Below are 12,758 nucleotides of genomic sequence, written 5' to 3' on the forward strand. Positions count from 1 at the left end.
AACAGATGCCTGCGTTCCCAAAAAATATTAAAGTTGTCGATAAAATGCACTGAGTGGTCAGCACATGCTGATATAAGCCATTTATTCAGTGTAAACAACTGAATCTCTCTAAACAAAACTGTTTTAGTATCTTTTTTAGCTACAATTTGATTTCCTTTCATGGAGTTTTTACTTGTTAAGCATGTAATTCTGAGCTAAAAACAAAGAAAGTAGTTTGAACGCATGCAGGAGGAATCGATAATCAATTCATTTGACAAAATGTGAAAGTTTAAGACCGTCTTTTTGTCACTTGGCACTAGTGTTTTTGTTGAGTTCAACCAAAGACTTGATCTCTAAGCACAAGGGCTTTTGTGCCGTTAATCATTTGTTGTTTCACTCTCTTTATAGAGGACTTGTAGAAATAAGCTTGAAGCACTACCTGAATTCACTACCCACAACTGCCAACACTCTTTTTCTTCTCCGCAGTCAAATCCCTGCAGTTGCTGTTCACACATTTAGTTTTTTCTCTTTTCCCCAAAAAGCAATTTTGTTTTCCAGACCAGAGCTCTTTGATTTCCATGGAGTCTCAATGACTCACTATTTTACAGACAACTGGGAGAATGTTCAGAACTTTCAGGTCAGACCAGATGATATACTTATTGCAACATATCCCAAGGCAGGTCAGTCCAACAAACGTGTACAAACTTTATAGCTCATCAAAATGTGTGTATAGAGGTCAGTGTTGGGATCAAGTTATTTGCCTCTCTCTCTTTCTAGGAACTACATGGGTCTCCCAAATCCTTGACCTGCTGTATTTTGGTCAGACGTGTCCAGAGAGACAAAAAACCATCCCCATCTATGAAAGAGTACCCTTTCTGGAGATTGGTAACCTGAATCCAAAGATGGCATGGCAATCAGTCATATTGCTATGGTTATATTATCATGTTACATGTTTTCCATTTCAGGGTTTTCCTTATTCCATGTTCACCCCTCCATGCAGGGAAAGACCTGACAGACAAGCTGCCCACCACCCCTCGACTCATTAAGACTCATTTTCCTGTCCAGTTTGTGCCAAAGTCCTTCTGGGAGCAAAACTGTAGGGTACAGTAACCTGTGTGCTGTTTTTCAAGAAGCTGATAATAGTACTGATAACAGTGCAATCTAAGGCAACAAACAAGACATTGTTGATTGAACCTAACAGGAAAGCACTAAAATAACTACTTGTTATAGCCAAGATAAGCAGAAGAGCATCTCTGAACACAGAGTATTTCAAAGCAGATGGGTTAAAGCAGTAGAAGACCACAGTGGGCCCCACTAATATCACCTAAGAACAGGAAACTGAGGATATAATTTGTACGTGCTCACCAAAATTAGAGAGTGGGGAAAAAAATGTGTGGGCACATTTTCTTGGTGTAATTAATTTTCTGAAGTTTCCAGACAAACAAGCTACAGTTAGTTTTGTAGTTTTGCCTCTGTACATCACTGCAGCAGATATTAAATCAAACCATAAATATGCGCTCGAAGTTCAGGCTTTTAGCTTCAATTCAAGAAATCTTGCCCAAACTAAACTGTGTAAGAATTACCTCCATTTCTATACACAACCTTCATTTTCAGAAGCTCAAAATTAGTTCAGACAACTGACTAACAAGCAGTTTCATGGTCAGGTGGTTTGCGTGATGTTCAATGAGAAATGAAGCAGATATATTGCAAGCTTGTAATGCTTGCAGTGAGGCTAGAACAAGAAGAACAGAGAAATGAGATGTAGGCTAGGGACCAATGCTAAATCCACTGAGATGCTAACCTTTAAATTTGTCTTTGCTTTTAAATTTCAAACTTTTATGCTGTCTTGCTTGTTTCTGGGCCACTACGCCCTCAAAGGCATCCTTTATTTTGAAACTTTTTTTTGACAAATAAAGGACAGCTCAAATTTAAAGCTGTCGTTTTAAAGTCAAACAAACCTTTTCTTAATGAGTTTTCATTTTTAAATGGGGATTCTCATACATTTATTCTCTTTCCATGACCCTTGTGTGTTTAAAACTCTTTGGTCAGTGGTCAAACTTCTTCCAACTCATTACAAAGAACTCACAAAAAAAGATAAATAAATAAATGCACACTTATCTCTATCCAGTCTACAGCATATGATGTGCTTTTAAAAAATATTGCCTACTTAAAATTTCACACCAAATAGAACATGGAATTCATTTGAAGCACTTCAAATCCTTAAGCGAATGTGGCCACAAAAGGGTCAGGAAATCTGAAACCAGAGGGGCGGGGCTTTCAGATTACATGTGGAAGTGAGCGCAGCTAACAATGGTATGTTATGCAACCAGAAAAGGAGGAGAATTTTTCTTACAACACCAAAAGCCAGGCAGAAACCAACAATGAACATATCACTTAGTGCTGAGAAGGTATGTATGGTATCTCTAAACAAAACAGTTTGATGTTTTTAGCTACAGGTTGCTTTCCTGTTGTGGAGTTTGTTTCTTGTTAAGCATGTGAGGCTGAGCTATTAAAAAAGAAAGCGGTTTTAAATGCACGTAGAAGCAACCTATATTTTATTTGTTTTTCCAATGTTTGAAGCTTTAAGACTTTCTCTTTGTCACTTGGAACCAGTGTTTTTGTTAAGTTCAGCCAAAGACTTGATCTCTGAGCACACTGTGTGCTTTTGTGCTGTTAATCATTTGTGTCACTCAGAAGTAGAAACAAATCTGAATTCACTACCCACAACTGCCAACACTAGTTTCTCTTTTTCTTCTCCGCAGTCAAATCCCTGCAGTTGCTGTTCACACACTCTAATGTTTGTTTTTTCTTTTCTTTTTCCCCAAAAGGCTATTTTGTCTTCCAGACCAGAGCTCTTTGATTTCCATGGAGTCTCAATGACTCACTATTTTACAGACAACTGGGAGAATGTTCAGAACTTTCAGGCCAGACCAGATGATATACTTATCGCAACATATCCCAAAGCAGGTCAGTCCAACAAACGTGTACAAAAACTATAGCTCATCAAAATATGTGTATAGAGGTCAGTGTTGGTGTTGGGGGAAAACTCTGTAAAAAACCCAGGAGAAATAAAGACACAATGAGACAAAGTTACTTTCTTTGCTAAACGTGTACACGGGTGAGCTGCTGAGAACAACTCACGTCGTGAACAGAGGCTTGGCACTTTTTATAGGAAAGACAGTGAGAACAGGATAAGAAAATAATAAACAGATAAAATAAACAACTCCATATGTGGCGCTAGTCTCGTCAGCAGAGAGCTGTGAGAAAGCTGTGAGAGATAAAACAATATGTCCCAAAACAATATGTCTTTGCTGGGAAAGTCTAAAAGGATAATTCTAAACTAATCTAACCATAGACAAAGGGCATCTTTGTACATTTAAAAGAAGGTAAAGAAACATAGAATCATTTTTCCTGTAACAGTTGGGATCAAGTTTATTTGCCTCTCTCTCTCTCTCTCTCTCTAGGAACTACATGGGTCTCCCAGATCCTTGACCTGCTGTATTTTGGTCAGACGTGTCCAGAGAGGCAAAAAACCATCCCCATCTATGAAAGAGTACCCTTTCTGGAGATTGCCATCCCATCTTTGGATTCAGGTTACCAATCAGTCATATTGCTATGGTTATATTATCATGTTACCCGTTTCCCATATCAAATTTTCCTTACTCCATGTTCACCCCTCCATGCAGGGAAAGACCTGACAGACAAGCTGCCCACCACCCCTCGACTCATTAAGACTCATTTTCCTGTCCAGTTTGTGCCAAAGTCCTTCTGGGAGCAAAACTGTAGGGTACAGTAACCTGTGTGCTGTTTTTCAAGAAGCTGATAATAGTACTGATAACAGTGCAATCTAAGGTAGCACGTCAGGCGTAACTTGAACCTTTAAGCCTAATAAGGAGCTCCAAAGTGTCTACTTCTGGTAAATGTTTAAGATTTCTTTTTTCCATCTTCTGCAGATTGTTTATGTAGCCCGCAATGCAAAGGACAACATGGTGTCTTATTTCCACTTTGATCGCATGAATGTGGTTGAGCCAGAGGCTGGAGAATGGAATAACTACTTCCACAGATTTTTGGAAGGACAAAGTATGCATAAATAATACAGTTATCCTTCGTGTGAGGTGTAGATCTTTTCCTCTCATTGCTTAAGTGTTGTTCTTTGATCTTAGTGGTATTTGGCTCCTGGTATGACCATGTGAATGGCTGGTGGAAGAAGAAACAGACTTACTCAAATATTCATTACATGTTCTATGAAGATATGATTGAGGTAATCTGATTTCTTCATTGGCACTTTCTTCTGCATGTTCTCATGCTCTCATCCAGGCGGTTTTAATGCTGCGATTAATTCCATGATGTGTTTCCAGGACACTGAACGGGAAATAGACCAACTCTGCAGCTTCCTCGGTTTGTCTCGTTCAGCTGAGGAGAAGAAAATGATCTCAGGTGGAGTCCAGTTTGATAACATGAAAAAGAATGACATGGCCAACTATTCTACAGCCCCGGTTATGGATTTCAAGATTTCTCCCTTCATGAGAAAAGGTACAGTGAACAGTAATGTGATGCATTTGGTAACATTAGGAAAAATACCTGAATTATTATTTTTTTCTGCAGGGAAGGTTGGCGACTGGAAGAACCACTTCACCGTCGCTCAGAATGAAGTGTTTGATGAAGACTACAAGAAGAAGATGAAAGATCCCACACTTCAGTTTCGCACTGAAATTTGAACAGAGCCAGGCATACAGACTGGATATAGTCTGAAAAAAATTGAAGTATGAAATAAGCCAGAAGTGCTGATCTGTTTATTGAAATAAATAAACTTACAAATCACAAACTTATGAATCATCAGTTAACAGGAATGTCATCTCTGACAGTGAATATTTAAGACATGTATGTGCACAAAACAGCCCATACCGTCTTGACTTTTTAAAAAGATCAAACAGATACTGCTGAACAGTACTGTTTAACAAAACAAGATCTTAATCTGACCAAAATTGAATCTTCATTTTTCTGATTGCAGTTGGCATACTTTGATGTTGCATCACTGTTGTCTTCAGTTTCATTATTGTTTCATTAACGTCCGTAGTCTTCTTAGTTGTACATGAATGCATGATTTATACTTATTACACACTCGCTTTACTCATTAGGGTACATCTGTTCAACTGCTTGTTAACGCACAGATCCAATCAGCCAATCGCATGGCAGCAACTCTGTGTTTAAAAAGAAAATCAGAATGGCATGGTTGCTAAGCTGGTCTAAGTAATTCAGTGGGACTACAAGGATTTTCCAGCAAATAGAGACAAAAAAGGAAAATAGCCAATGAGCAGCACTTACCTGGGTGTAAATGACATGTTGATGTGTTAGGAGCTCAGAGAAGAATGATTAGACTGATTGAACCTAACAGGAAAGCACTAAAATAACCACTTGTTATAGCCAAGGTAAGCAGAAGAGCATCTCTGAACACACAGTTGAAGACCACAGTGGGCCCCACTAATATCACCTAAGAACAGGAAACTGAGGATATAATTTGTACGTGCTCACCAAAATTGGAGGATGGGGGAAAAAAAAATGTGTGGGCACATTTTCTTGGTACACTGAACATTGTTTAAATGCCACAACCTACCTTAGTACTGCTGCTGACCATTTCCATCTTGAACATTACCTCCAGTCTGCTGTTTCTATTTTCTAGGCCCCTTGCTTCTCCCCTCCCCTTTTGATCCCCTTTCGTTGCATCACTCAGTTTGTTCCATTTGTTTAGTCCTGTCCTACTACTATGTGAATCAGTGACAAAATTTGCTTTGCATTATACATTTTGAAAAGATACATGTTTCAATGCCTGGAACCAACACATTAATTTTAATACACTATATTTATAGGAAACACAACGGTTATCTACGTTACTGGTCTGCAGTATTTTGGTCAGAAAACATAGTTCTGTCAAAACAAGGCAACGTACACCAAGTACCAAAGTCTGACTCAGCAGAAACAAAAGCATGGGGAACAGGGGTTATACTGGGATTTAGGATGTAGGGGAAGCCTAAGAATTTCTACATCAGGGTACACCTCAAGCTAAAGAAACTAATTTGTAGTCTTTGTGGACAGGCTGCACCATTAGATTAACAATAGAATTTTTTTCCCTCAGTTTTGGACAGTACTGGTTATATGTCACAGACATAGTCTCTATCGAACATGTTAGCATACCATCCATGGCTAGTAAGTCGTCTGTGGAATCATGTGAGCAGTGAAATTATTTTTCCATGCACTTTAAGGACTTCCTTCCATGACTAGACGAGTCAGTTCCTACTGGCCATTAGGAAAAAAAACAAAAACAACAGCTTGAGGCACTTTCTTAAATTTGAGAAAATGTCATTAATTTTCTGAAGTTTCCAGATGAACAAGCTACAGTTAGTTTTGTAGTTTTGCCTCTGTACATCACTGCAGCAGATATTAAATCAAACCATAAATATGCGCTCGAAGTTCAGGCTGGATTTCAAGATTTCTCCCTTCATGAGAAAAGGTACACACCTAACAGTAATGTGATGCATTTGGCAAGATTAGGGGGGAAATACCTGAATTATTATTATTATTATTATTATTATTATTATTATTATATTTATTTATTTTCTGCAGGGAAGGTTGGCGACTGGAAGAACCACTTCACCGTCGCTCAGAATGACGTTTTTGATGAAGACTACAAGAAGATGAAAGATCCCACACTTCAGTTCTGCACTGAAATTTGAACAGAGCCAGGCATACAGACTGGATATAGTATGCAGCTACTGCTGTGCATTGTGTATTACAAAGATCTCATCTAAACAAACTGTGGCATACATGTGACAGAATTATACAGTGGAATAATAAACACTCCAAATACCTTAATTTTACGCGTACACATTGTGCTTTTATTGTAAAACCTGAAGATCAATGCATGGAAGCCAAAAGCACAGTGAGGGGCTGTATTGTCAATTTATTTCTGCACTTGAGCTCAAGATTGCAAACTTTGTTCTCGAAAAGAAAGTTATTCCAAGCCAAACATAAACAGCAAACTATGACCGAGTGTCATCGTGGCTCCAGCCTTAAGTAGACCGCCTGATTATCTAACGAGCCGCAGGTGAATGTGATCAGTGACTCACTGACCGGCCAGCAGGAAGGTGGGTAATCAGGAAGAGCCACTACTGATGGGAAGATAAAAATAACTCCCACAAACATACAAACACTGCTAGGAAAGAGAGAAGGGGGGTGGGGGAAGGTGGGCTAGTGCAAGAAACTTTGAAACCATGACAGATTATGAATGTTCATGTAGTCTGAACCTCAATCTCTTAAAAGTTGTACATTAATAAGCAACACAAACTGTTCCATAATGCTCAGGAAATGTAAAAATGCAACAAAGTGTGCTAGAAATAAAGATCATAATAATATATTGGAAAGCATGAAAAAACAAAATGAAACCAGTACACTTTAAATACAACACTAATGCCTTTCATCTTTGTCCAAGAAAGAGATCCTGAGGCACTTGTGAATCCTGGTGCTTGGATCTTGTAGTGTAGGCATTGGAGAGTAGACAGTTGGTTGAGCAGGTCAAAGTACTATTTTACAACTACAAAAAATGTATATTAAAAGTAAGGTGATAACATAATGGTAACAAAATGTGACTCTTCCTACAGAGTACAAGTAAGAGACTATATTGCACAGAGTATGATAATAAGCTGGATATTAAGCTGCATCCTAGTAATTTAACTTATTGCTCATTAATGTCATGGAATTTTGCAAATAAAGTCTGCAACACCCCACCCACCCACACACACACACACACACACACAACTCTGTGTATCTTTTAGTTACAACAGGTTTCTGTCCCACGGGCTGTGGCTGGACAGAGAACAACTCCTACTATCTTTTACCAGGAAGCTCCTGGCACTGGCCCTGAGTTTCATTCTTCTGAGCAAAACAGTTGGTGAATAACACATTGAAACATTGTTACACCGAGCTAAGCGGTTTTTACGAGGTCATACTGACACGCACACTTTATCTAAGCCACAAATCCTACAGTGAGATTCTAAACACATAAAGAAAATGTGAGGATAAACTAGAATTTTTCCATAACATTAATCAAATATTGCCTTCCTCCCTCACTACCATCACTGCCCTGTGCTCCAATCCAAGCAAGGCTAATTTGAGCAGCTTTTAGAACGGCTGGGAAATTGTCATACGTGTTGGTTGGTGCAAATTTCCTCAGTGTCAACGAGGAGCGAGGTAATAAACACGCAGCGCAGTTGTTGTCATAAAAGGCTCATTTACATGGTGGCTATTCCCTTCCAAGCTTTACCACTTCAGTGCCTAACTACTGAGTGGGGTCAGGTGCAAAGGGTGGCACCTACAGCAGGAGAGAAAGAGGGCAAACCAAACTGCGATTTAACAGAAGATTTAGTGTCATTGTGTTTGTGTTTTTGATTGAAAGCGGGTGGGACAAAAGCTGGAAATGAAACATAATAGCCTTCATATTGATAATTCACCTCTGCTGTTGTGAAAGTTTTTACTGCTGGAACTGTGCCTGTGCTTTTTCTCAGAAGCAGTCGGTGCTTTGACTAATCATTAATCAGTACCATACGGGCTGTTGATGTGTTACTGTTGATATGAGTTCCTTTTTAACCAAGTTTATGCTAAATGATTGACATCTAGTTAGATAAGAAACTTTTTAATCCTATTAATATCAAATCTGTAAGATATTGTAAAAATAAAGACGGAAAGAGGGAGTGGGTTAATGCGTGATCTAAAACATTTTTTTTAAAACACAACCTTAAAAAGCAAAGTGCACTGAGGGTATAATTACGGCACTGAAGGTTACCAATTTATGAAATGGATGAGCAGAGAATAAAACAGTAAAGCAGACTAAAAATTACATTAAATGTGAGAAAGACACTTTAAAGTGTGGAATAAAAACTCAGGCAGGTATTTTAATTAAAAAAAAGAAGAAGTCAAAAAGTCAAGAGATGCAGGCGTGACCTCGACCAGAACTGTTTTACTTCCATGGAGTTGGCATGATCAATCAGTTTACAAAAAACTGGGACAACATACAGAACTTCAAAGCAAGACCAGATGATATTCTTACTGCTACGTACCCTAAAGCAGGTAAGGTTAATTTAACCTTAGTAGACAGAATTGTGCCAGCCTGGGTAAACATCAGAAAGTGAAGACATGTGAAAGTAAACTGATTCAAACTCAAATCAAAGCCTTGAAAGTTATTTTAGATTCTCTTTATCTCTGTATGTGTTTTATTGGCTTTAAAAATTGTTTTTATCTCATCAAGTTAAATCCTTTGAGCTGAATGTTGTGCTGAAAGACACTATATAAATAAAGCTTAAGGACAGAAGGCTTGTGTAGAGCTAATTACTATATATTTTTTTCTTTTTAAAAAATAAATCATTTCATGGATTGCTATATTTCCCACTGAACAGCATGGTTTTATCTCTTTCAACCTCAGGAACCACATGGGTCTCCTACATCCTAGATCTTCTGTATTTTGCGCACATGGGTCCAGACCGTCAGACTTCCATCCCTCTTCATGACAGAGTACCCTTCCTGGAGATATGCAAACCCCCTTTGCCATTACATCTCACATCAGTTTTGATTGCATAAATTTTTGCGTGTCACACATTGCAACGGCAGCTGCTAAAATACAACCTCACTCAGTGTGTTTCTCATTTGCTGTTGTCTCAACAGAGTGATCTAATTCTTAATCAAGTGCAACTTTTCTTTTTGCTTGATAATTAGATTTGGTTATTTGTCAGTGTGCAAACACTGTAAATGTAAAACATCTCAAATTTGCCCTAAAATGTTGGACTTTTAGACATGTTGACCTCTGGCATCTAGCAAAGTCCAGCTTATCTGTCACAGCGAGTGGAATGAGCCATGTGGAGAAAAATAAAGGAGGATCCAATTGCAGGCACTCGTGGAGGTGCGAAGGAGGTTTATTGTAAGACAAAACACAAGTTGAAAACGGCAACAGAACTAAAGATAACCTGAACTGGGAAAACTAAACTACTAAACGCAAATATGAAGAAGGATGAGCAGAGGAATATGACGGTAGACAGCAGGGAGAACACATGGATGAAGCACAGTAGATTCACAGTTGAAATGCGACGGACCAGCCACTACAACATAAGAAGACACAACTTAAATACACACAGAAGAACAGGGAGATTACACACAGGTGGGGAACACAGCAGGAAGTAATTGCAAAACTGAATGCACTCACATGAGACAGAGACCTTCACAATAAAACAGGAAACAAGAAACCACTACACAGAGAAGCAGACCAGACACAGAACTGAACCTACACTAAACATGAGACACAAACCCTAAGAACTAATCCCTAAACACGAATAAACAGAAACATAGAATTCTAATAATAATCAATAAAGCACAAGAGCATCAGAAAATAATCCATAATGCAAAAAATAAACCAAAACATAAGAAACTCAAAATGCTGGATCAAAATGACCCATAACCGTGACATTATTAGTGGCAAATCAATCATTCTTACCTTGCAGGTACAGAACAAGCAGAGAAACTTCCCACCACTCCTCGTCTCATTAAAACTCATCTACCAGTCCAGTTTGTACCGAAGTCCTTCTGGGAGCAGCGCTGCAGGGTAAAATGCATATATACCTGTAACCATAGAGACATGGGATTTATGAAACAGATTAGAACTTGTTGTTGTCTGGTTCTGCAGGTAGTCTACGTGGCCCGCAATGCAAAGGACAATGCAGTGTCCTACTTCCATTTTGAACGCATGGACAGTGGTATGCCAGAACCGGGGAAATGGAGCACCTTCCTGCAGAACTTCATGGAGGGGAAGAGTGAGTTCAGTTTAGTTTTACTGTAGAAAGAAGAGACATTGTTTTCATTTTATTTCTCATGTAAACACTCTGTTGTGTTTTGTTGTGTGTTTGTAGTGGTTTTTGGATCGTGGTATGACCATGTGAACGGCTGGTGGGAGAAGAAGCAGACTTATTCAGGTTTTCACTTCATGTTCTATGAAGATTTGATTGAGGTATCATGAGTTGTGCTAAAGAATGCCATTTACAACAAAGCTCATTACATTAAAAAGTGTCTTGAGTTTGTTAATAAACACGTTGCCCTTGCTGAAAGATTAAATAGCTTTTAGGAAATACTTAGCCTTCGTCTGGTGTTCTAGTCTGTGGGACTCGCTTTCTATGTTTACCAAAAGAAACATTATGCAGTTGTTATTTTAACTTCAAATTCTTTGCCTTTGTATCATTTTCTTTGAAGAACATATAAATGAAATATAAAATAACACTTCACACAGGACTGTGGACGAGAAATAGACCGACTGTGTTCCTTCCTTAGTTTGTCTCCATCACCTGAAGAGAAGGAAAGAGTCAAAGCCAGCGTGACTTTTGACAATATGAAACAAAATAAAATGACCAACTACTCCACCTTTGATTCAATGAACCAGACTATATCTCCTTTCATGAGAAAAGGTATAAATGTCTAAACCTAAAAGTTGTTTTGTTCCCCTCTGTGTTTGTTCTGAGAACTGTGTACTGCATTTATGAATAGGTTGATCAAATAACCTGAATTATTTTCTCTGTTTCTTCAGGAAAAGTTGGTGACTGGAAGAACCACTTCACTGTGGCCCAGAATGAACAGTTTGATGAAGACTACAAGCAGAAAATGAAGAATCCTGATCTAAAGTTTCGTTATGAAATTTAGATCCCCAGCTGGGTGTGATGGAACTCTGCACTGATATGTGATTAAAGAGTTAAGAAATAAGCCAAATTTGATATGAAATTTAAACAAACTAAATTTCAGGTAGGTGATAGAGAGCTGTGGCAGAGTTCACAACCCTGAGCTGTCCTGCAGAAATGATAAATTCGACAGAACAATTTCCAGAAACAGTACCAACTTATATATGATAGCTTCCATTCTTTAAAAAATGATGGTCAGGTATGATTTGTCTGACACCGTGTGTTATCGTATATGGATATTATACTTTTGGCTTTTCTGCACCTTCATTCTGCTCAGTAACATGTTTTAAACTTTGTTAAATAATGGCAACTTTGTGGTATGCTGTAAAGTTAACCCATTATCCTCGTATCAGCACACCTTTTTAAAACCACTTTCTGTTTAAAGGCGATTCATAGTTTTATTCTTACAAGATCCTCAAATAGGAGAAATTAAAAAGGCAAACAACAAACAAAGGTCTAGGTATTCAGGGAATGATGTAAAAATCCATTAGGGCACTAATACTCATGAAAAGGGTCAGTTTTACATATCTATTGGAAGGACCTTTGCTTTCACTCAGCTTTAGGGAGTATTTCAACATCTAATAACTCTTTCTTTAGCCTCAAACACTGATTCAATTCATCTGGACACAGTTGTTTTATCACTGAAGAATATTTAGAAACTTCATTTTAAATTTGAGAAAGAAAACTAACTTTTGACTTAGTTTATTGAATCCGTTGAAATTGCAGTTTCCACAAGACTTATACATTTTTTTTATTTGTAATTAAAATATTTTTGCAATAAGGTTTGATTGAGAGTGCAATAATTTTTTATGAAATCCATTTTTGATTTGAAGAATAATGCATTTCTAATAACCATTTATCTGCATAATCACAACAAGATGCTGAAACTTTTTAATGTCAACAGGACTTTTAAAGAGAAATAGACCAATGGTGTTCCTTCCTTTTGGGGAAGGAAAATGTCAGAATCAGTATAAAAATTAAAAGAAAATGACAGTTCGTGTGATGAACCACAAGGTT

At 38.0% G+C, this 12,758-nt stretch overlaps 1 protein-coding gene and 1 pseudogene across 2 annotated transcripts; both read left to right on the forward strand.

Annotated features, from left to right (window-relative positions):
• Window positions 1–2,247: 2,247 nt before the first annotated feature.
• On the forward strand, window positions 2,248–6,849 carry LOC102311931 (cytosolic sulfotransferase 3). 2 transcript variants are annotated; one of them, XM_014338965.2, is made up of 9 exons: window positions 2,248–2,387; window positions 2,808–2,946; window positions 3,444–3,572; window positions 3,666–3,766; window positions 3,933–4,059; window positions 4,143–4,240; window positions 4,338–4,512; window positions 4,585–4,742; window positions 6,601–6,849. In XM_014338965.2, the coding sequence occupies exons 1-8, from the start codon at window positions 2,295–2,297 to the stop codon at window positions 4,695–4,697; spliced, it is 975 nt and encodes a 324-aa protein (XP_014194451.1). In that variant the 5' UTR covers window positions 2,248–2,294; the 3' UTR covers window positions 4,698–4,742; window positions 6,601–6,849. The 2 variants fall into 2 exon arrangements, with proteins under 2 accessions (XP_014194451.1, XP_014194450.1); XM_014338964.2 differs by lacking the exon at window positions 6,601–6,849 and having other exon boundaries at window positions 4,585–4,804.
• Window positions 6,850–8,960: 2,111 nt separating this feature from the next.
• Window positions 8,961–12,267, forward strand: LOC102288604 (annotated as a pseudogene).
• The last annotated feature ends 491 nt before the right edge of the window (window positions 12,268–12,758 follow it).

The sequence above is a fragment of the Haplochromis burtoni genome, unplaced genomic scaffold (genome assembly GCF_018398535.1).
Source record: "Haplochromis burtoni strain Fernald_Lab_line unplaced genomic scaffold, NCSU_Asbu1 Contig_252, whole genome shotgun sequence".
In the NCBI taxonomy this organism is placed as follows: domain Eukaryota; kingdom Metazoa; phylum Chordata; class Actinopteri; order Cichliformes; family Cichlidae; genus Haplochromis; species Haplochromis burtoni.

Coding starts and splice junctions, on each gene's coding strand:
- LOC102311931 (XM_014338965.2), top strand. CDS start 2,295: ATGTTATGCAACCAGAAAAGGAGGAGAATTTTTCTTACAACACCAAAA. Junction 3,767..3,932: donor TCTGGGAGCAAAACTGTAGG/GTACAGTAACCT, acceptor CATCTTCTGCAG/ATTGTTTATGTAGCCCGCAA. Junction 4,241..4,337: donor TCTATGAAGATATGATTGAG/GTAATCTGATTT, acceptor ATGTGTTTCCAG/GACACTGAACGGGAAATAGA.